This window comes from Microcaecilia unicolor, chromosome 6, assembly GCF_901765095.1.
Source record: "Microcaecilia unicolor chromosome 6, aMicUni1.1, whole genome shotgun sequence".
NCBI classification, from domain to species: domain Eukaryota; kingdom Metazoa; phylum Chordata; class Amphibia; order Gymnophiona; family Siphonopidae; genus Microcaecilia; species Microcaecilia unicolor.
In genome coordinates this window covers 301,500,352-301,523,195 of record NC_044036.1, presented here as the reverse complement: position 1 = coordinate 301,523,195, position 22,844 = coordinate 301,500,352, and the positions used below count along the sequence as shown (strand labels likewise).

At 41.8% G+C, this 22,844-nt stretch overlaps 1 protein-coding gene across 2 annotated transcripts in view; it reads left to right on the top strand.

Moving 5' to 3' along the window:
* Window positions 1-484: 484 nt before the first annotated feature.
* Window positions 485-22,844, top strand: part of RAB40B (RAB40B, member RAS oncogene family) — an 87,225-nt gene continuing 64,865 nt past the window's right edge. The window contains exons 1-2 of one of the 2 annotated variants that reach the window (XM_030208028.1): window positions 485-540; window positions 1,196-1,645. In XM_030208028.1, coding sequence (XP_030063888.1) covers window positions 1,504-1,645 — 142 coding nt within the window. In that variant the 5' untranslated portion in view covers window positions 485-540; window positions 1,196-1,503. The other variant, XM_030208027.1, reaches the window with a different exon arrangement.

Here is a 22,844-nt window from a genome sequence, read left to right as displayed (position 1 = left end):
TACTTCTGAACTTCCCAGGTACTGGAAGCCTACACTAGCCCACTGCTGTGCACTTGCTTAAAGAGAAGAAAATAACAATTCTAAGCACGCGTTTCCAGTAGCTGATTAATACCTTCCTCCCTTTTTAAAACTTTATCTCGTGTTTTATAACTTTGTAACTGAAACCTTGAGCTTTAAATAGAAACTACAGGTCGTACGAAGCCCATCAACGCAGCCGAGGAGCTACATCCTTAACTGCAGCAGCAACCAAAGACGTCAACGCGCGTGCTCCCGGAAAAATCGCACGCGTTTGTAAACAACTGCGGCCCCGCCTCGTTCCCGCCCCTCCCCCTCGGGCAAACAGCGATCAAGGGAGACGGAGGCGCGGCTAAGGCAGTGATTGATGATCCAGACAACCAATAAAGACGGAGATAAACCTTAGCAACTGGGGAAGCCACCAATAAGCGACGGATAGGCGGGGCGCGCGCGGGCTGTCAGTGGGAAGCGGGCACAGTGCCCAGACAGGCACAGATGGGAGAGTGGTGCTGCGTGTGTGTGGAGGTGAGTGAGTGAGGAGGAGGAGGAGGTGGTGGTTGCGCGATACTGGCGGTTCGTTTCTTCTCCGCAGCGGGGGAGGTTTGACAGGACCCCAGGGGGCGCGTCCGCTGAGGCTCTTGACCCGGGGGTGACAGCCCCGCACAGGAGAGAGCGCGTGAGTAAAGCCCTTTTGCCAGGCAAATAGAGAATTATATCGCGCCCGCCAGTGTAACTGTCATATCACCCTCTCCCGTCATAGATGCCAGCTCTGGATGCAGTGGGTGCTTCATCGCCCCCAGCAACTGGAGCAGGCTGGCACGATATTCAAGGGGGTGGGGGCCGTGTTGAAAATTTGTCCCCCCCCCCCCCTATTCCTTCGTCTCCACCTTCCCACTCCCCAGCAGGTGGTTTGGTAGGAACGTAGGAGAAAGCGAATCTCCTCACCTCCTCCAGTGAGCGGATTCGTTCTGCCCCGGAGAAACAAGTGAAAAATCCATTGTCCCTGCCCCCCCCCCCCCCAACCCAGCAGAAGAAATCCTCTTGAGCGATCCCCAGAAGAACTTGTTACACCTGCGCAGCAGACCTCACCTCCCAACTTCTTCCAGAAAGAAATGCCACCGCTTCTCTGCGGCACTGGCTGCTGAATTACCTTCTCTTGTCTTTGCGCACCTTTTGACAGGTCTGCGTGCCCCGGATGGTGGAGCAGCGGGAGACCTGTGTGACATCTCTCGGGAGTGGGAGCTGCTGCCACTGCTCTAGCTCTTTCAGCACCCGACATCCTGCCTCCGCCAGAATTCGGATCTCTTGACAGCAGAAGAAGAGAAAAAAGCAAGAGCAGTGAAGTTGGATTTTTTTTATTAATATTTAAAGCGGCGTAGTATTTTGCTTTGGTCATGTCTGTGCTTGTCCTGAGTGCCCTGGATCCCTGATTTCAAGGCTAGCGATGGTTCGTTTCGTGATGGGCTGAGCCGAAGAGACTCCGGGAAAATGACCCACAGAGGCAGTCCCGTTAAAGCCTATGACTTCCTGCTCAAGTTTCTCTTGGTGGGTGACAGCGACGTGGGGAAGGGGGAGATTCTGGCCAGCCTGCAGGATGGAGCCACTGAATCGCCCTACGGATACAACATGGGTAAGTGTAGTCTGAGACCAGCTGCCTTTTGGGTTTTGTAGAACTGCAAAGTAGGGACGTCGGAGCACGCCATGACAGAAAGGATCCTCACTCCAGGGTTAGGTGTTGGGTATGATTTCAGTCTCTCGGATATAAGTACTATTGTGACAAAAAGAGCTTACTTTTAGAGGCAAGGTGTACTTGAATGACTTCCAACCCAATTGACACTGTTTGTTTCGTATTTTTCTGTCACATTTTCCTGGTCTCTGATAGCATCTCTTGCGCATTTCTATCTTCATATTTAGTACAGAATCGTCTCTTGGTACCGACACTTTTTTCTAGCAGTGTTGTTATATTTTCCCCCTTTATCACTATATACAGTTTCTAGTGTTACTTTTTTATTGGTCAGAATGGGAATGTGCCACATATCTGTAAAGCCATCTGAGATCTCATCTTTCTTTCCTAGACTGCTGTATCTTAGCTCCAACCAGTGTGTTGATCTCCTGTACTTATGTCACATAATACTCTTTAGGTTGTTCTTGGTAGATTTTTTTTTGGTAGTTTCTGATTTATTTATAAAGTTTGTCTCATTGCGTTGTATGTTATTATGGGAAACATTTTAAGGGATAATTCAAATGTTAAAATATGTATAATATGTGAACCATTTCTGGGAAAAAGTGACTAAAACCCCCAGAAACAAAAATGAGGCTTTAGTGAATTATGCTAGGGTCTAGCATAATTCACTAAAGCCTCATTTTTCTTTCTGGGGGTTTTAGTCACTAGCAAACAATTTATAATACAATAGTCCAAAACCCATCCTTTTATGTGAAAAAAAAAAGTTACAGAACATAGTAACCTATGGAACTTTAAGGGGTCCTTTTACCAAGCTGCGGGAAAAAGGATCCTGCGGTAATGGCGGGGGCCATTTTCCCACTCACCAGGGCCCTTTTTACTGCAGTGAATAAAACCCCTCAAAACAAAATGGCCATGCGGCAGGGAGTCCTTATCACCACCCATTGAGGTGATGGTAAGGGCTTCTGCAGTAACCTGGCAGTAACCGGGCAGTGCACGACAATGCCTGATTACTGCCACACTAACCATTTCCGGGGGTTTTTTCCTTCCGGAAATGGCACACACTTGACAGCCGCCGGCGGTAGTCCTGGAATAGCAAGTGGCAAGCCTTCATTGGGCTTACTGCCACTCTGTAAAAGGGCCTCTAAGTGCTTTGAAAATGAGCCCCATAGTAACTTTGTAAGGGGCCCTTTTACAAAGGTGCGGGAGAGCTAACGTGCAGGTAGCAGATGTGTCCAATTGGCACTACTGCTGGGGTAGCACAAGCACCTGGCAGTAATTCCAGTTTTGGCATGCACAAAATCTTGCAGTAGAAAATATTTTCTACTGCAGGGGCATTCCCAGCGGTAACCATTGGTGCGTGCTACATGGTTACTGTCTGGGTAGCGCGTGAGCCCTTACCTCTAGGTCAGTGGGTGGCGGTAAGGGCTCAGGCTGTAAATAGGCACACACTATTTTCAATATTAGAGCATGCTCATTTCCAAGCCTATTAAAATATTGCTTTTTTTCCAGCCAAGGTAAAAAATGCCCCAGCGTGCACCTAAAAGATGCGCCCATGCTATCGCAGGCCACATTTTACCATTGCTTTGCAAAAGGCTATGTCTGCAGATAAATACCTGCATGGTCCATTCAATCTGCCCAACAAGGTGGCCAGAGTTGAATCTAGTACTCTGCACAGGTTCCATTTCATTATGATTAAACACTGGTATACGTCTAAAAAAAATGGCACAAAGTGGCTGGTGGACTTTTTGTTTTTGCAAAAACAACCAAATTGCTATTTTCAAAACAAATTTTTAAGATGTTTTTCTATGCAGTTTGTCTAAATCTCAAGGGTGCGTGTTGAAGGTGTGTTATGGACGGGGCTAGGGTGGGCTTATGATTTGGACGATTTTCTGCAATAATGGAACGTTATAAAAATGTCCAGGACAAAATAATAGGACATTTTGGGCTAGACCTGTTTCAGTAATGGCTACGTCCCAAAAAGATGCCCAAACTGACCAGATGACTACTAGAGGGATAAAGACATGGCCCTCCCCTTAACCGCCCAGTGGCCACTAACCCTCTCCCACCCCCCTAAGAGGTGAAAGTGACAGTACATACCAGGCTCTATAATGGCCATTCCTTAGAGCAACAAGCAGGTCCCTGGTATAGCCTAGTGGTCTTTGCAGTGAATTGTCGAGCAGGGAATCCAGGCTCATATCCTAGTCTAACTGGTATAGTTGTGGTGGAAAGTGTGAATGCCCCCAAAACCACAAAAATACCTAGTGAACCCACATATAGATGACATCATCAGGCATAAGGGCTGTTGCAGTGGTGTGCAGTTGGGTACAATACATTTTTTGCTATTCCTGGAGGGCTCACCGTACAATATAAGGTGGTTATAATGTGATGTGTACATGGGACCTTTTATGTGAAGTTCACTGCAGTGCTCCCTAGGCTGCCCCACTGCTCTGCGAGGATGTCTGTATGGCAAGTCTAGTAAGACCTGCTGGCCCCCAGACATCCCAATGGCTTGTTTTTGTGCATTTTCTTCCCTTGAACATTTTTTGTTTGAAAATGGCCCTTAAAAAAAGACACACTGAGCACAAAAACATCTAAAATAGGGTGATATCTGTACCAAAAAGATAGACATTTTTCTGGTTTGAAAACGACCATGATTGGTACTGGATTTGTAGCTGTCATATAAAAAAATGCCCTATCTCTTACTTCTTCTCTATCTCTTCCTGCCAGTTTTGGAGCACAGACCATAGCAGTCTACCCAGCACTAGTCCTACTTCACAACTACTGGAGTATGAAATATGTGTTGTTTTATATTACTTTTTGTGTGTATTTTTATTGTGAACCACTTAATTTTAGGCAGAATATAAATCTACTATAATAAAACTCACCCTTAATGTTCTGAAGACAACGTTCTGAAGTCACTCAGCCACTCCCTGAAGGGTTCATGGATTCATGGTGGTGAAGCCACAACACTGACCATGTCTCTCTGCTCCGCCCTCGCATGATGGACCAATCAGAAAAAACACCCTCAACATTCTGAAACACAAAGGACCATCACAACACCGTTCCCAGGCAACACTAGGCAACATAAGACGGACCAATCAGAGGAAACTACGTGACAATAAGGGAGGAGCAGAATGGCTCATTATCTGTGCAGCACGGAGAGCACAGAACCACCGCTGGAACGAGAGAAGAATATTCCTGCTGTGGGTATGTGCAAAAATAGACCGGGAGGGGGGGGGGAGAAATTTTTAAATGCCTAATGCCAGTACTGAAGAGTGCCAGAGGGCCTATAGCAAAGACTATATTTGGGATCGCTTGACATGGAGTCGGAGGAGCCGGAAAACAACGTGCCCGTCACCATCTGGGACGTGGGCGAACAGGACAAGCTGCAGCCCAGCTGGAAGGATTACCCGCGACCCAGCCAGCAGCAAACAGCAACCAAGGAAGGGGGAGGAGTACTCCTTCCCTGCCTAGGAATCGCTGTAGACTGGCTGCCAAACTAACGAAACAACCGCACACCGACGCACCACCTCCATCATTCGAAAGGCATCCACTCTTTCTTCAACAGAAATGCAAACTAATAATACAAAACAAACAAAGAATACATGGTTTCTCAGGCGGCTGCAGGTAACTCCCCACCCCCTTCCTCTTCCCCTTTTGCCGAAGCGGCCAAGGACGTGCCCAACCATCCCCAGCCTCAGGCAAGCTGTCTCCCACCTCGGGGATTCCCCGAGCACCCGGAAAAAGACGGTGCTGATTCCTGCAGCGCATAAATGTTCCAGCATTCCCCTGCAGCCGGCCTGAAATGGACCAAACATACCGGATCACCCCCAGACGGCCCGAGACCATGCTCTTCTCCCTTCTGCCAACTTAAAACAACCATCCCCGTCCTCAGGCAAGCCGTCACCCACCTCCAGGATGCCCAGAAACCCAGCCCAATGGAAAAAGATGGCGCTGCTTCCAACAGCACATTTCTCTTCCAGCATTCCCCTACAGCAGCCCTGAAACAGCCAAAAAATACCGACAGACAAAGAACGTGCTCCTCTACCTTCCGCCCATCTAAAACAACACTGCTGCCTCAGCACAACACAAAAAAAAAACCGGAAAAAACAATCCACCACTCAGCAAAGGCTGACCCCCCCTACAACCACATTTACATTTCACCAACAGAAAGACCCCCCTCCACAAACCTCCATGACAGACAAAACCACACACACACAATACAACAGAAACACACCCTCAAAGCCACACACCAATCCAACCCACTTTGCCAGCACAGCACAGCACATCCCACAAACCCCAAGCAAAAAACAAAACAAAAAAAGACACACATCAACAACCTGCACACACACCGCACCCTCACACACACACACACAAAATAACTCTGTGACACATACACACACACACACACACACACAAAAAAAAAGCCACATGCTAGCACCAGTTTCATTGGTTTCGGAAATGGGCCTTTTTTACTAGTAAATAAATAAAACAAAAGCGAAGATAAAGTGAAGTTAGATTGCTGGATGTTAATTATTGTGCGACAAGTGTAACCCAAACCCACCGCATTTAACATATGCCTGGACATATGTGGTCTCATGGTTGCAAATGCACCTGACCTGTTATCTTTAGAAAATTCCCCACCCTTTATATAGAAAGTTGCTGGATTTTCTATCCTGGAGAAAAGTTACTGCAGTTTTCTTCCTTTTACATCTTTTAGAGGTCGTTTTACTAAGGTGCGCTAACAGATTTAGCGCATGCTAATTGCTGTGATGCCCATAGGTATAAAATGAGCTTCTTATCATCTAGCGCATGCTAATTGTCAAAGCACCTTAGTAAAAGGACCCCTTAATCTTTCTCACTCTGATAGATTAATCTTTACATTTTTGATGAATAGCACATCTTTCCTTTGATGTTTCTTTCCATAAGTTATCACAGAAAAATAGTATTGTTACATGGCACCTTTTAAATGCAAAACATTTAGAAGTCTCGAAGTTGATGAAGGTACATTTTGCAGATGCAAAAGCAGCTGGCCCATTATTATGGAATCAGTTACCTGGACAGTTAGTCTTATCTGCAAATTTCATACGGTTTAAGAAATATTTGAAAACTTATTTGTTACATATGGCATATCCTATGGTGTGAGGACATTTGTCAGTACAGTGAGCAAAGGTATTGCAGCATGCTTTTTATTTGTTTGATGAAATAAGTGTTGTTAAGGAAAGTGTTATTTTATTATTCTTTATGTGTGTTTTTAGTGTGATTTGCTTAGTTTTAGTTAGAATATTAATAGATAAATAAAATTAAAAATAAGATGACATTAGTTTTCTGGATTGTAATTATTGTTAAGGAAGGCATCCCGCACCCCACCACAGTTAACATAGCAATGGGCTTGGACATATTATCCTGGCCCAGCGCTCCCATGGATTGCTCCTCAGACAAAGGAAGGTAGAAAGAGGCGAGGGACCTCTTTTTCTGCACCTTCTTTGGGACCTTTCAAATCCAGGATAGCAGAAGTGTGGGGTACAGTGTTTTTATGTGGATGATACTATTTAGTTAGGGTTTATGTTAAGGTGTAGTACAATGGGGTAGTAATTTTAGAAGCTCTATTCATGATTTACACATGTAAATATCAGCAGTTCTACATGCATATCAAATAAACATAGAAACCCTAGTTTTTTTTCTCTCTTCCTCCTCACTGGAACCTATGATATTATTCTACTCCTTAATATAATAGTGGATTTAGCAATATTTGCAGTGTTTTCCCTGTTTGGAGCGTTTGAGGTTCCTTGTTTGTTATTATGAGGACAAGGATCTTACATGTTTGATCCTGGAGGTACAAGGTGTGACATCTGAAAAACCATATTTTCAAACCTTTTTTAAGATTTGGAATTTATATTAATACGGTTTGAATATCCCTGTTCTAATTTAGAATATTTTTAATTTGTACATTGCCTACGATCTCTTGCATTAGATTGTAAATAAGCATATTAAATAAATACATGTTTGCTGTGAATATTTCCTCTGCAGAATCACTATCCCTTGTGGTCCTAGTGGCTGTGAATCAAACCCAGGTGTCTTGAATGGCAGCACAGTGGTATGCTGGATTATTGGATTTATCCAGTTACTTTAATTTTGAAAGTCATACAACATCTTTGTATCTGTCTCTGAAACAATACATGTAATATTTATGTAGGCTTGTCCCTGTACAGCACATTATGCATTGTCTCTCTGCCTAAGGAGCTAACAATTTTAAGGGCCCCTTTGCCATAAAGTATGAAATTTTTTTGCACTTACCAATAAATAGAATTCAACACTAAGCGCTATTCTATAAAGGGCGTACCTTGTATAGAATAGTGTTTAGTGCAGATCCCACGCCGGACTTATGCCTGCTGAACCTGGGCGTAAATGCCGGCACCCAAGTTAGGCACCATTCTGTAATTCTGCACGCAACATTTTGGAACGCACTCGACATGCCCATGGCCAATACCCCCCTTTTGAGATACACACCATGGGAGTTAGGCACCATGCCGTATAGAATTGCGTGCATCCAGATGCATGCGCAAATTTTAATGAGTGCCAATTAACATCAGTAATTGGTTGCTTGCACCCAGTTATTGATGGTTCACAGCTCATTATCCAATTCATGTGCATACGCATCTTGGAAACAGACCCAATGCTATGTGCAACCTTGGGCGCCATATTTAGAATCCTGGGGACTGTGTGTTAGAGCATCTAGTGCGTGGTAAGTTCAAGGGCTGTGTGCTAACCAGTGGGAGCATTCCTAGCATGGTTCCCTACAGTTACCACACAAAGTTCTTTATTGCATTGTAGGTCTATACATGGTTCGTGTGGATTTATTTAGGAGGTGGTAAGTGCATCTACACTAACTGCAATAGTGACAAAGCATGGTAAAGTGCAGTCCAACCTCATTCCCTCCCCCATAACATGCTATTCAGTTAGTACATGAGTTAGCATATGCTGTCATGCCAGTGCAATAACACTTGCATTACTTTTGCACTATTTTATGAGCTAACTGCTTAATACACTTTAGTAAAAGGGTCCCAACGTTTTCTTTGCTATTCAAGGAGCCCTGCTTGTGAATGATGACTATACGATTTGTTGGATGCATGACAAAGATTGCAACAATTTCACTTTGTTTTATTTCAAACAATAATTATGTTTTGCCTTTGAAGTATGTCTTCTGCTGCATATCCACAGGGATCTAGCTGAACCTAGCCCATTTCCGTATTTCTGGTGATTTATGTGGGCCATGTTTGCTGCAAGCTTTATACCTTATGTTCTCACGTAAAGGGTGTGTAGCTGATACTGTAATTGGACAGTTATTGTGACCTGAATTTCAGTGACTCATTGGATAGCCTGGCAGGTTTTTCAGGTGTTCTTTTAATGCTGTTAGTAATATGCAATTGGAAAATTTAGCAGATTTGATTTTAAAATTAAGGAGCCCAATGTTGTCCACTGTAAGAATAAAACCAAATTACTTTGGCCTTAGCGTTGACACTAGCTCACCGGATCCATGTGCTGTGGATGGAGAGCTTTGTGACCTCCTTGCCCTCCGACCACTCTGAATGCGGAGCTGGGTAACTGGCGTCAAACACTTTTTCTAAAGGGCATTCTGCAGGTGACAGCTGCAAAGTTACAGCATAAGCTATGGTTTGAAGTTGCTAATCATTCTGGGTAAAATACAGTTCTGCTCATGTTTGAAAGGTATTTATTTAAAACCATTTAATATACCACTTATCCAGGAAATACCTTCTCTCAGCGGTTTATAGTCATATAAAATATGCAGTGCAGCGAGTCTAAGAGATTATGCTGTTGTTAGATTTGGACACAGGGAATGGAAGGTTTGGCTAACATTGGACGAATTAAGTCCTGGGATCTGGCCAGATGCAAGAATGATTAATTCTCCCTGTTGTCTGTTAGAATTCATTGCTGATGCCAGCCTGAGCTTAAGTTGCATCTTCGTTGTTGAAACAGTAGAGAATTATTTTCTCTCTTCAGTTTGGTCACCAAAAAGCATTGGATACAGCTTTAATGTTCTCTCTGTTCCAGGACACATGATTGCTATAATTCTTGGTCTGTAAATGTAATTTTATATGGAATAGTGCGTTAGAGAAAAAAAAAAGGAATAACTGGAGTGGGCTGCTGATAGGGCTCCACTGAGAGCCAGGTGGAATTTGCATAGAAAGAAAGGTTTTGAGGGGGTAGATACACAGAAACATATTCCTTTGTGTTTCATTCCTTATGTATTTCAACTGCTGCTAATTTGTACTAGGGTTTCTAAGAGAATTTCTCTCATTGTGGTTAATGACTATTGAAGAACTAAGACTCCACATGTCAAATCTCTGAAATTCAAATTAGGCAATTAGCAAAAGGGTGTGCTGCTTTTTGCCACACTTGCAATGATTTTTTGGTGCCTGCATTTAGATGTGGTGCGTGGGAAGGCAGTTGTGTAAGAGCAGATCTTCTCTTTTATCTCCTTTGTAATTAGCTTAGAAAAAAAAGATTGAATATGTATTGCAGATTCTCAGAACCGAGGCCCTAATGAATCAGCATATGGCATTCACTGAAGGTTTTCTCCCATAAGGAAAATGGGTCTTGTGGCTGTGAAGGATGCTTGGTTTTGAAGTTAAAATCAACATGGCAGAACTTGTGTGGCTACAAATATTTGTCTGGACAGTTGGGAGGAAGGACATTCGTGCTATTTGTGTGGCTGCATAACTCTTGCACATTTTGATATGTTCCAAATATTTTCCAAGAGGCCAGTCCTCTGTTTCCACTGCTGTCACCCTTAGGTCATGTCATATCTCTGTTATGGTGGTGGAGGAAAGTGGCATTTAGTGGTGGGGAGGAGTTTGGGAGGCAATGCCAACTTGGTTTGGGGCACAGAAGCCAGTGAAATTCAAAGCTCACCGCACATGCCATATTGCCACAGCAATTTTTTTTTTTCAACTGGGAATCTTGGATTTTTAACCTGCAATCTTCTGACTCAAAACCAGGGACTTTCCGAGCTGAAATAGGCAAAGACGTCTATATACCTCTGCCTGGTTGCTCAGATCCGTTCCTTTAGCAGGTGGTGGCTAGTGGAGTGTGAACAAGAAGCACAAGATGGTGAAGGAGGAGGTTAACAGGATGCATTGAAGTAGTTCCACAGCAAAAGTGAGATGCTGTGGCAGTTGATATGGCTGGGAAGCTGTCAACCAGGACCTTCTTATTCTTTTGCTCTCATACCCTCTTTGTTTCTCACCCCCATTGTTCCCCTTCATCATTCCATTTCCTACCCATCTGTCTCACCTCCAAGACAATTTTGTAACATGGAGCTTAGGTTTGGAGGTGGAAAAGGCAGCTAGCTATGCTTGTGTTTTCTAAAGACATATAGGACAGTCCTTAAGAGTCTGGAGCCTGATTGCCAAGCCATTTCTGATCCATAAGAAAATGTGAAATAGATTTTAAAAATGTTTGAATTGCAAATGTATACAAAAGATGTGTGACTGGCCAGTAGAATCCTCAGTGATTGACACCAGTAGCGTAGCCACAGGTGGGCTTGGGTGAGCCAGGGCCCACCCATTTATGGCTCAGGCCCACCCAACAGTAGCACATGTTTAGTGGTAACTGGTGGGAATCCCAAGCTCTGCCAGCTGAAGATTTTCCCCTGATGGTAATGAAAACGCTACTCTCCACGACACCGGCACCTGCGCATGCTCAGTTTTCAGTGCAATACTGCTGCCAAGGTGGAAAGAAGCGTTTTCCCACCAGCTGAGATTTTTCTTTTTTGGAGGGGGGGAGAACACTTGGTGCCCACCCAATACTTGCCTAGGCCCACCCAAAATCTGTTGTCTGGCTACGCCCCTAATTGACACCACTGCTCAAAAGTGTCAAACCTGCTCATTCAGCCCCTGTTTGTGTCTTATCATGTGTTTGAATATATTCCCATAGATTCTGCTGTGTTTTACTGATACGCTAAAATTGGTACTTCTCAATTTTGTGGCACACTTGTGAGTTTGTTGAATCCTTGCAGCCCACCAAACCAAATTCAGCAGGATTATCAACCTCCCACCAATAGGAGGAGAGTAGTACTTTCATCTGTGTGTTTGTATGCCTCATTCTGCTGGCTTCAGTCAGAAGACTGAACATATGAGGCCAGCAGCTCTTGTGAGACTGCAGAGCCCCACCCATTCAAAAATCAAATTGCAGTCATTAGAGGAGATACACAGGTAAGAAGTGGAAGAAGAGAGGTACTTGTTTTTTTTTTTTAATTCACTTTGTTGAGGCAATGGAGGGTTAAGTGACTCACCCAAGCATTGGTGGGATTTGAACCCTGGCTTCCCTGGTTCTCAGGCCACTGTTCACTCTGCCATAATGCCTAGCTGCCACCTCCAAGGCACATCAAGGACTTTCGCAAGGCACACTGATTGAGAAGCACTGTGCTAAAGTATCCGTTTTTACTTCCCATATCTCCTTGGTTATGGTGTTCTTTTTCATAATTATCCTGCAGCATGGTATGTAAAGTTGATGCAAGTGTAAAATCTGCTTGATCCTTCTAAGATGATGGCTTTGAAAGTGGAATTTATATAGGTACTATATGAAGGGGTTTAAAAATTCAGTGTAACAGAAATGACAGAAATACATTTCCCAGTTAGAACAAAAGTGCAGTTAGAACTATCAGAAATGAAGACAGTTGGGAAGACTATTATTGATCGAAGCCTTATATATGAAAGAGGAAGTGCTGTTTCATGGTAGATAAGTGAACAGAATATTCTCGCTAAGTTGAAGGGTAAAATGCCATCCAGATCTTAAAAATAATGCTTGGTTTCTCTTTCACTTCCATCTGCTAATGCAATTATGATTATTACGTTAATTTTTGTTTAATGGATAGCATTGTTTTTGTTTTACCATCCTCCTCTTTCAACCTAGGAAATAGCACAAATATTTTTTATAATTACATATTGACTGGGTTTAATATTTTGCTAGTGAGTTAAAACCACTTCTGAATGTTGTCACAAGGGAGGTAACTCTATAAGAAGCTATACATAGATTAAGATGGCAAGTATGTGTGTAAATGCCGGTATTGTAATCATTTATGCACATAAGTAAACACGGAAGTAATGCCTTAATCCAGGGCTCATATGTACCCACTACAATTGGTGTTACTGTATGCCTAGGCCAGAGGACATCCGCAAAGTAGCAACATGGTCTTCACTTCACTCATTTGTGAAGCATTATAAGCTTGATGTTTTCAGCAGGGGTGACACAGGCTTGTCTTCTCCCTCCTAGTAGGGTATTGCTTTTGTAGATGTCATTGGTCAGGAGTGGTCTACCAAACTGATAAGGAAGGTGAAATTTATTCATACATGTTAATTTCCTTTCCTTGAGCCTGCTAGACCAGTCCAGGACCTGCCTTGGAAGACTGTGGCATAAGGGATTTCTCTCAGGCTTTGTTCTCTCTTTGGGTTTTGTATATAGTTCATTTGGAATTGTAATTTCTTTGTATATGATGCAGTGGTTCTGGTGCATTGCAAGATGGACCTAGTTCTGCTTTGGTAGGGGCATACTAGAGAATTTCAGGCTACACCAAGCCCTTGTACTGGTGACTAGTTCAGTATCTCTACCTCCATCTGCTGGTAGGGGGACTCAATCCATTAGTCTGGACTGGTCTAGCAGTGCTCAAGGAAAGGAAAGTAACAGGTATGAATAAATATCACCATTTATTGCTATTGAGCCTAAAATGGATCTTAACTATTCATAAATCACGTCAAAAATTGTCTGTGTTTACATAGAATGTTTTCTTCCAAAGGATTTGCTTGGAGTAACTTGGATAGACAGGCAGTCTACTTCTCATCTCCTATCCTGGATTGTCTTTTACATCCACAAAATAGGGAAAAGAGTAAAATAAAATCATAATAAAGAATGATAGTACCCACAAAATAATTATACAGTTCCTTGAATGAATAAGAGATTGGAATTCTGATGAAACATTAAATATATACTGATTATTTTAAACCACAGGAGCTCAGTAGAAAATAGATTTAAAAGCATCCATGGTATTCAAATGGATATATTATGACTTTTCATTGAGAGCTGTGAGAGATAGTACTTGAAGTATTTATCATTAAATCCTGCAATGGAACAAGGTTTAGGTGTTTGTGTATTGTGGCTAAAGATTTTCTTGTTCAAAGGACATGCAGAAAGCAAGTTACTGGGAAAATGATGACTTTGTACTGTAAAGCTCTCAGCCACGGAGGAGCATGATAGTGCCTCCTCACAGCCTGTGTCCTGCCCTGCTCGGTCTCTGCACTTTTACAGTCTGGAAGTTTTCTTTTTACCATCTGCATTCTGGAGTTTGGAATTCCACAGGGTCCTTTGCAATCCACCAGACCACGGGGAGAGCTATATAGTAATCCACCGTCAGGGCTATCTCGCTCAACCTCTTCGCTTTTACAGTCTGGAGGTTTCCCTCTTAGCTGTCCCCTGCTTGGGACTAAGACTCCTTGGTGGGTGTGGCCCCCCCAGTGTGCCCCGGATTCCACCACCACTTCCCCCACTCAGCTCCAAACTCCCTCTGAAACAGTCCCTCTCTCTCTCCCTTCCCCTTTCCTATGGAAGGGAAGGAGAGTCTCTGTGCGCTCCCTTCTCCCCCCCACTTTTCTCGCAGGTTCCTTCAACTTTCCTGATTAGGGAGAGAGTCAGTGTTGCAGCACAAACCCCAATATAAACAGTTCACTTTCATCACAGCTCAAACCCCAATTTAAACAGTTCACTTTCCCGCTTCAACCTTTTTTTCCCCCTGTCCACCTATTACCAAGCCAGGAAAATGTATGGGTCCCACCCTTTCACTGTCAGCACTAACTCCTGACAACCTCCCACTTGACCCAAGTTGAAACATTCGTTCCTTAATCCCACCTCTTATGCAAGCCACCTTTTGCCTCCCAGCATCAACCCAGAGAACCAGGCTGCCATTTGCCCTCTTAACTCTCTACCTTTTGCTTTGGCAAGAGCTGAGATATCCATGGGTTCCTCTTCCAGGCTCTCCTCTCTCTCTTTCTCCCCACCGTCCATGGGTTCTTCTACCTTGCCCCCTCCCAGCTGCTCTTCATTCCCCTGATTGACCTTACTCCGAGTCTCCTCCTTCCCCTTATCCCTCTGGGACTGGTAGTGCAAGTAATTCTTACTTGCTCTACTCTGTGTCTCCCTGAGGGGCTGCTGGGATTTGTAGTCCCTGGCTCTACTCTGTGTTTCCCTCAGGGGCTGCTGTGAATTGTAGTCTTTGGCTCTCACTATTTCCTCTGAGGAAGGTGACCTTTTGCTGTCCCTAACATGCTGGATCCTTGAGGACCAGAATCTATGGTGACCACCCCTACAGGCGGACTCAGGCCACCCCGAAGGAGCCCTTCTCTCCCCTTCCCTGGCCATTTCCCACTCCATGTCCTCGAACTCTTCACAGTACATAATACAAAAGTATTTTTCATAATCCAGAAATCCTTTTGCTTTATTTGATAGGATTTTGAAAAAAAAAAAAAATAGCAGTACCTTAAATTTAGAATACTGGTTGACTGAATGGCTTTTGTGGCTTTATGTTTTATAGTGGAACATGTATTTGTGTGCAAATCCAGACTGTAACATTTAAATAGTTTATAAAGTTTAAAGCTAGTTGATACTGTCGTAGTACTTACTTATGGGGGGGGGGGGGGGGGTAGGTTACAGTTCAAGTTGTTTAGTTCACCCAAAAAGAATATGAACTTTATGAAAATTGTTTATTATTGTTATAAAGATGGAGATAAAGGGAGGGAGTAGGTAGGGATTACAAAAGAAATCTTGAACCTATTTGAAGAGCTTTGTCTCAGTTGATACACAGGCTTGCACTGTCTGGATGTAAATGCAATGTTGATGTATGTATGTATGTTTTGCTTTGTTAATAAAAGAAATTTAACATAGAGTTTAAAGCTTTGGGCTCTGTTCTCAGACTGAAGGCCTGTTTTTTCTCAGTCAGCACCCAAGCATCCTTCTGGCTTTGACCACTGACTTTTCTACCTGTTTGGCCACCTTAATATCATCAGACACAATCACCCCAAGTCTCGCTCTTTTTTCATATACAGAATCACTTCACCCCCTATATTATACCATTTCCTTGGATTTTTGTAACCCTAATGCATTTCTTAGTATTAGTTGCTAGTTATTGGACCGTTCTTCAAGGTGTCTACCCTATTACAGAGTTTGGTATCATCCGCAAAGAGACAAACCTTACCAGACAGTCCTTCTGCTGCAGGTGTCACCTATATGTGGATACAGTAGGTTTTTGATGGTATTTTGGGGGCTGACACTTTCCACCACAAGTTTAACAGTTAGGGTGGATTATGAGCCTGGGTCCCATTTTCCACAGTTCACTGCACCGACCACTAAGGAGACCAGCTTGCTGCTCTAATAGGACTGGCTATAACATATGTGGCTGTCATAGAGGCTGGTATGTACTATTTCTTTTACATCTTTGAGGGATGGGAGGAGGCCATTGACCACTGAAGAAGTAAAGGGGGGACATTCCTTTATTCCTCCAGTGGTTATCTGGTCATTTAGGGCACTTTTTATGGTTTATTTGTTCTAAAAACAGGTCTAGCTCAAAACATCATAGTTTTAGTCTTGGATGGTTTGGTTTTGTTCCATTATGACTGAAAAATGTCCAGGTCTTAGGACAGCCTTTCTAAAATCTATGCGTGTAGTTATAGAATATACCCGGTCTGTGCCTAATTTAGGCGTCGATGTTTACACCAAATTGTACTTGGCGTAGCTGCCTGTGAGACTAATTTAGTTGTGCAGATTCATGCCTAGCATTTTCTAGAAACTATGTGGAAATTTGCCTAGGTGTATTTTTTTTCATTGCTGATTTTTTAGGTGTGATATATAGAATCTAGTCCCTTATGTGTAAAAAGTTATTTCTCAAATTGTCTCCTCAGGAGATTAGTTGCTAAGGTGCATTCAGGCAATAACACATGATACTTTTTGAACAGCAATATTGCACATCATATTACTGTAACACATGCTAATTTAATTCACCATGAGAAACCAAATAATGAGATGCAAAGCATGCAAAACACCTAATCATTATGTAAATTGAATAGTACAGCTTGCATTGTTCCTTATCCCCTGGATTCTCTATAGGTTGCCCAAAGTTGGGTGCAGATCCCAAATGCGTGTGTCAACTAATTAGTCAATTAGGTGCAATCAGTTATTGGAATTGATTAGCACTTAATTGGCAGTAATTAGGAGTTATGTGCACATCTGCCTAAAGCCTAGTCTATAACATGCGCACCTAAATTTTATAGCGTGCAGCTCAAAAGGGGAGCATGGCCATGAAAGGGGCATGGGTGGGCCAGGGATGTGCCCAGAAATTAGGTGCACTGTTATACAGTACTTGGATTTACGTATTCAAATGCCATCAGTTGGGTGTGAGGATTTACATCAGGTTTCAGCAGGCGGCAATCTGGGCACAGGAATCTGCACTAAGTTCTGTTCTGTAAAGATTGCTTGCTTACTGCTAAGCAGTCTTTATAGAATTGGCTCTTAGCACAAATCTTAACAGCGCCTAACTTTGGGTGCCATTTACTGTGTCTTGCCCTGTATGACAGCATGACCTTCTTGTGATAGTACCTGGAGACTACCACTAGGGGTCATAAGTGCCAATTTGAATCTGAACCTGGCAGGGGCAGGACCAACTCACGATCACTCATGCCTGGCCTACCCTTGTTCACCAGGGATGGCGTAAGGTAGGCCTGGGAGGGGGGTTTACAATGGGAGTGTGGTTTTCAGGGGCAGGGTATCATTGGGGAAGGGGACACAGCCTTCATTTTTCTTGCAATGGCCCCTAAGAAATGCTCCTGAGGAAAAGAATAATGCAGCTTACGAGGTTTGTTGAAAGTTGCATTATTCCTGTACCATGAGAATCACTAACCTGTAGCACTGCATTACTACAAAATAGGGACTCCTGCAGTAAAATGTCAACTTTTACCACACCTTAGTATCTACCCCCCCCCCCCCTCCTTAGTGTCAAGCTACTGTGTTAGCACACATTTATTTCCATGTCAAGTGCTTACCATACTTTAATAAAAGGGCCCCTAAACTGAACCTATACTAACAGGAGTTGCCACAGTAGCTACAGTGGTCCTCTTTTCCTTCCTCCCTGCTGGTCCCTTCAGTCTGGGTTGAAAACTTTAACCCCTCCTGCATTGCTGCTCTAAGGCTGAGCTAAGGAGAAGTCCCAGAAATATTGCTTTAATTATGATTTTTTGGATCTTTTCACTGTCATTCACTGTTTCTCTTCAGGCTGCCTCAAATCACAAGCATCCAGTAGCACAAATTTGAGAGCCTCTTTATTTTGTTTTTGGGGAATCTTTACAATTCAGTTTCTTTTGTAGAAGAAAGTAAAATCTGTGTAGCTCCTTCAGAAACCAGTTCTCTCTCTATGCTTGTTTAATGCTGAAGGAATTCCAGCATAAGTGATTGTTTTTTCCTTTGGAATATTTGCATCATTTTACGTTTCACATCTGCTTTTAATATGTGTGTAATGAAATCCTTCTCTACTCCAAACACTGGAAATATTTCCGAAGTTGTTAAAATCGTTAAGTAAGTTGGCGTTTACTTTGCACTAGAATGAGTTTCCTTCCCAGCTGCAGTGTAGTTAAGTGCTGGAAAAACAGCATGTCTTGAAGACATATAATTGTTAGGCTTCTTAACGTGTTATTAGGCACTGGAGTCTTTCTAAAGGTTGACATACCCTCTGCCTCTGTTTTGGCAGTGTTAATGCCTGCTACAAAATTACAGCTGGACTGTAACTCTATGGATTGAGGACAACATTTTTCCAATGAAACTTTTTTCAGATTAGAATATTTGTGTATACATTGGACACAATAGCATGCCTACAAAAGTATTACATTCAGTACAGGTTTGAAATGTGTGAGCAGAAGGCTTTCATGCATAATTCAGAACCTTATCGTACAAAATAAGTGCCAAATGTAAATCTTTTAATTCACTTGGCTCTTGCTGGGATCAGTAAGACAAGCTAGTCATACTGTTCTGAGATCTTTGAGGGCTTCCATTAGGAAAATGAGGCTTACAGCGCAATGTGTTTTTTTAGAAGAAGAGTGGGTGGGTACGAAATGGAGACTAGGAAGAAGCAAATTAAAGCTAAAAAATAGAAAGTAGCTAGGAAGGGGATTGGTGATTGTGAATTCAACTCTCATTCCCTGCCCTCTAGTCTTTTCTGAGTAACGTAGTAATATAGTTAATGACAGCAGATAAAGACCTCCGTGGTCCATCCAGACTTCCCAACAGTCACATTCATTATCAATTCATTATTGAGCCAACAATTCAACAAAATTTTACTCGCCAAGTTCCACTTTAGGAAATGGAAATGGGACTTGATATACTGCCTTTCTGTGGTTTTTGCAACTATATTCAAAGCAGCTTACATATTATATACAGGTACTTATTTGTACCTGTGGCGATGGAGGGTTAAGTGACTTGCCCAGAGTCACAAGGAGCTGCAGTGGGAATCGAATCCAGTTCCCAGGATCAAAGTCCACTGCACTAACCACTAGGCTACTCCTTCACTCCCTCCCTCACTGAGATATACAGCACTTGCACTGATAGCATATATGAAATGAATGTGATGTAAAGTACTCATTTTTAATCCTGATCTGTCCTTGCCATTTTCAGGGCTCAGTTCTCAACTACTGGAGATGCCATCAAAATGCACTCCAGTCCAGCCTGATCTGTCTTGCCTTATGTGACAAAAAGAGTCCAAAATCTCCCGCAAAAAAACAAGAAAACAACAAATCAAGCAGAAGATATCCAGAAGGACTAGACTGAAGCCACAGATGTAGGAAACCAAAATGATTTATTATGACCCAACACGGTCCGTGTTTCGGCCGAAAAAGGCCTTCTTCAGGGGTCTAAAACGAAAATATATAACATATATAATAAAAATGTAACATATATAATAAAAATTATAATAAAAACATGGAAACACTTATCGTGTATAACAGTGGCATTTAAAATATAAAACGTATCATATATAACAGTGGCATTTAAAATATAAAAACTTAAAAAAGTATAACATTTGGAATAACAAATTAAATATACACCATGGAGGCAGAAGGACTAATGAAAGCAATAATCTTATAATGGCCATGCATATTATACATACAAAAGGTAAAATGTATGAGATTTGAGGGTGTAATAGATTACTAAAGATATATGTAAGGATACAAACACGGATTACCAACAGGTGCATAGGTAAATATAAAGATAATAGTTATAGAGAAACCAACACTTGCATAAGTGTTATTCAATATAGCAAAAAAATTAAAAAATATATAAGAAATATAGAAAAGTACTAAACAGATAGCAGACTATATAGTGTAAAAATGTATATAGCAAAAGAATCTTTAAAAATACATTCAAGAGAATGTGTAATATATGGCCGTCTGAAATCTATTTAAATGGAATAAAACCTACAAATATAAATTATGTGAAAAATTAAAATCATACCGCTAGTACTATTCAAACGGCAGTCGATTTGCCAGTGACAAAGTGTACTAGCGGTATGATTTTAATTTTTCACATAATTCTATCTGAGAGCACTCATATACATTGGTGCATATAAATCCGCTATTCTGTTACGGATTTCTTACTTTTATTTTTATTTTATATTTTCATCCAGTACGGCGGTAAACGTTTATATTTGTAGGTTTTATTCCATTTAAATAGATTTCAGACGGCCATATATTACACATTCTCTTGAATGTATTTTTAAAGATTCTTTTGCTATATACATTTTTACACTATATAGTCTGCTATCTGTTTAGTACTTTTCTATATTTCTTATATATTTTTTAATTTTTTTGCTATATACATTTTTATAATATGTAACATTTTTTGACATATATTTTTGACTCATATTTTTGTATTTACTTTTGTCCAGATCGTCTCACTTTCTTGTGAGATCCTTTTGGAGGAATACCAGTATAAGCCAGTCTGAAGGTATGACAAATATTGAATAACACTTATGCAAGTGTTGGTTTCTCTATAACTATTATCTTTATATTTACCTATGCACCTGTTGGTAATCTGTGTTTGTATCCTTACATATATCTTTAGTAATCTATTACACCCTCAAATCTCATACATTTTACCTTTTGTATGTATAATATGCATGGCCATTATAAGATTATTGCTTTCATTAGTCCTTCTGCCTCCATGATGTATATTTAATTTGTTATTCCAAATGTTATACTTTTTTAAGTTTTTATATTTTAAATGCCACTGTTATACACGATAAGTGTTTCCATGTTTTTATTATAATTTTTATTATATATGTTACATTTTTATTATATATGTTATATATTTTTGTTTTAGACCCCTGAAGAAGGCCTTTTTCGGCTGAAAAACGGACTATGTTGGGTCGTAATAAATCATTTTGGTTTCCTACATCTGTGGCTTCAGTCTGGTCCTTCTGGATATCTTCCGCTTGATTTGTTGTTTTCTTGCCTTATATGAGACACAGACCATATAGGTCCACCTGGCACTGGCTTGCTTGCTATCAATATCCTTGGATTATTCCAATGTATAATTTTCATTTGCATCTTATACCCACAACTCTTCAAGCCTCTGAAAAGCAGTCATAGTAGCCTCAAAAACAAGAAACTTCCCCCCTTGGAAAAGGAGCTCATCCCTGCTAGATAAGAGAGGGGAATAGGTGATGTAAAAGACTCCTCTACCATCAGCCAAACTGGTTTACTTTGCAAACAACTTGAAATAAACCAATAATCACCCTGCCGCAACATATAGGCAAAATAGTAATAGACACATTTGGTAAATTAACTCCCCCTCCCCCCCCACAATTTCTTGACCTGTTGCAATCCTTGGTGGTCGGCTTTGCCAAAGGAATTTATAGATAATACTTTCCAGAGATTTATAAAAATTTGCAGGAAAAAGTAAAGGTAACATGCTTAGAACATAATTTTAATGGTCGCCAATCGACCTTACAAGGACAGATACAATGGAGACCAAACTTTCACCAACTCTTAGGTCCCTGTTTACAAAGGCATGCTAGTGTTTTTAGTGCGCGCTAAAAATGAGCTCACACTAACTGTGTAAATGCCCAGAATATTCCTATGTGCCTCTACATGGTTAGTGCGCACTAAAAACGCTAGCGCACCTTGTAAACAGGATCCTTAATGAGGTTAGTAAAATATTTTTGTGAACAGTATCCTCCAAACTTTCCCTTCCAAAGCTTCGCCATACCAAATTCCCAAATAAATATAGGATACCTTCCATCGAAATGAATATTGAGCAAAGTCAGCTTTATAAACTAATTTAGATAAGGAAAAACATTCAGTTTTATCCTATTTCACCCTATAATGTGAAATCTGACCAAACTGATTAATAGTTGTCAATAGGGAGGGAATCGATAAAACAGTAACGTACACTAATAAATCATCAGCATACAGTGACAACTTAATTTCTAACCCTGGCAAGTGGTACCCTCAGACAGTCTTGTGGTCAGTGCAAAGGGTTCCATAAACAAATTAAATAAAAGGGCATAAAGGGACAGCCTTGCTGCATGCCCCTGGACACAGAGAAGGCCTCTGAAAACAATCCATTAACATATACACATGCCATTGTTTGTGAATATAGCAAACTCTCAATAAAATATTGATTGACAACCAAAACGTTTTATAACATTAAATAAGTAGCTCCATTCTGCCAGCTGAACACCTCTGCATCCAAAGACACTGCAATCAAGCAGAGGCATATCTGACTTTCCCTGGTAGGGGAGGGGGGGCCAGAGCCCGAAGTGCGGGGGCCGTTTTTCGCCTCCCCATAGGCTTCCATTGGCGGCGGTAGCAGAGGCCAGGGCCAAATGTACGGGGGCCAGGCACCCGTTGGCCCCATTACAGATACGCCCCTGAATCAAGGGATGAGAAATATTTCTCACCAAGGAGATGACACAACAGTCAGAAATTATTGGTGGCTGACCTTCCCTTCATAAAATCATTCTGATTCTAGCATAAATCTTACTACAGTAGATTCCGGTTAATTGGGACACATTGGGACTCCAATACATTGTCCCAAT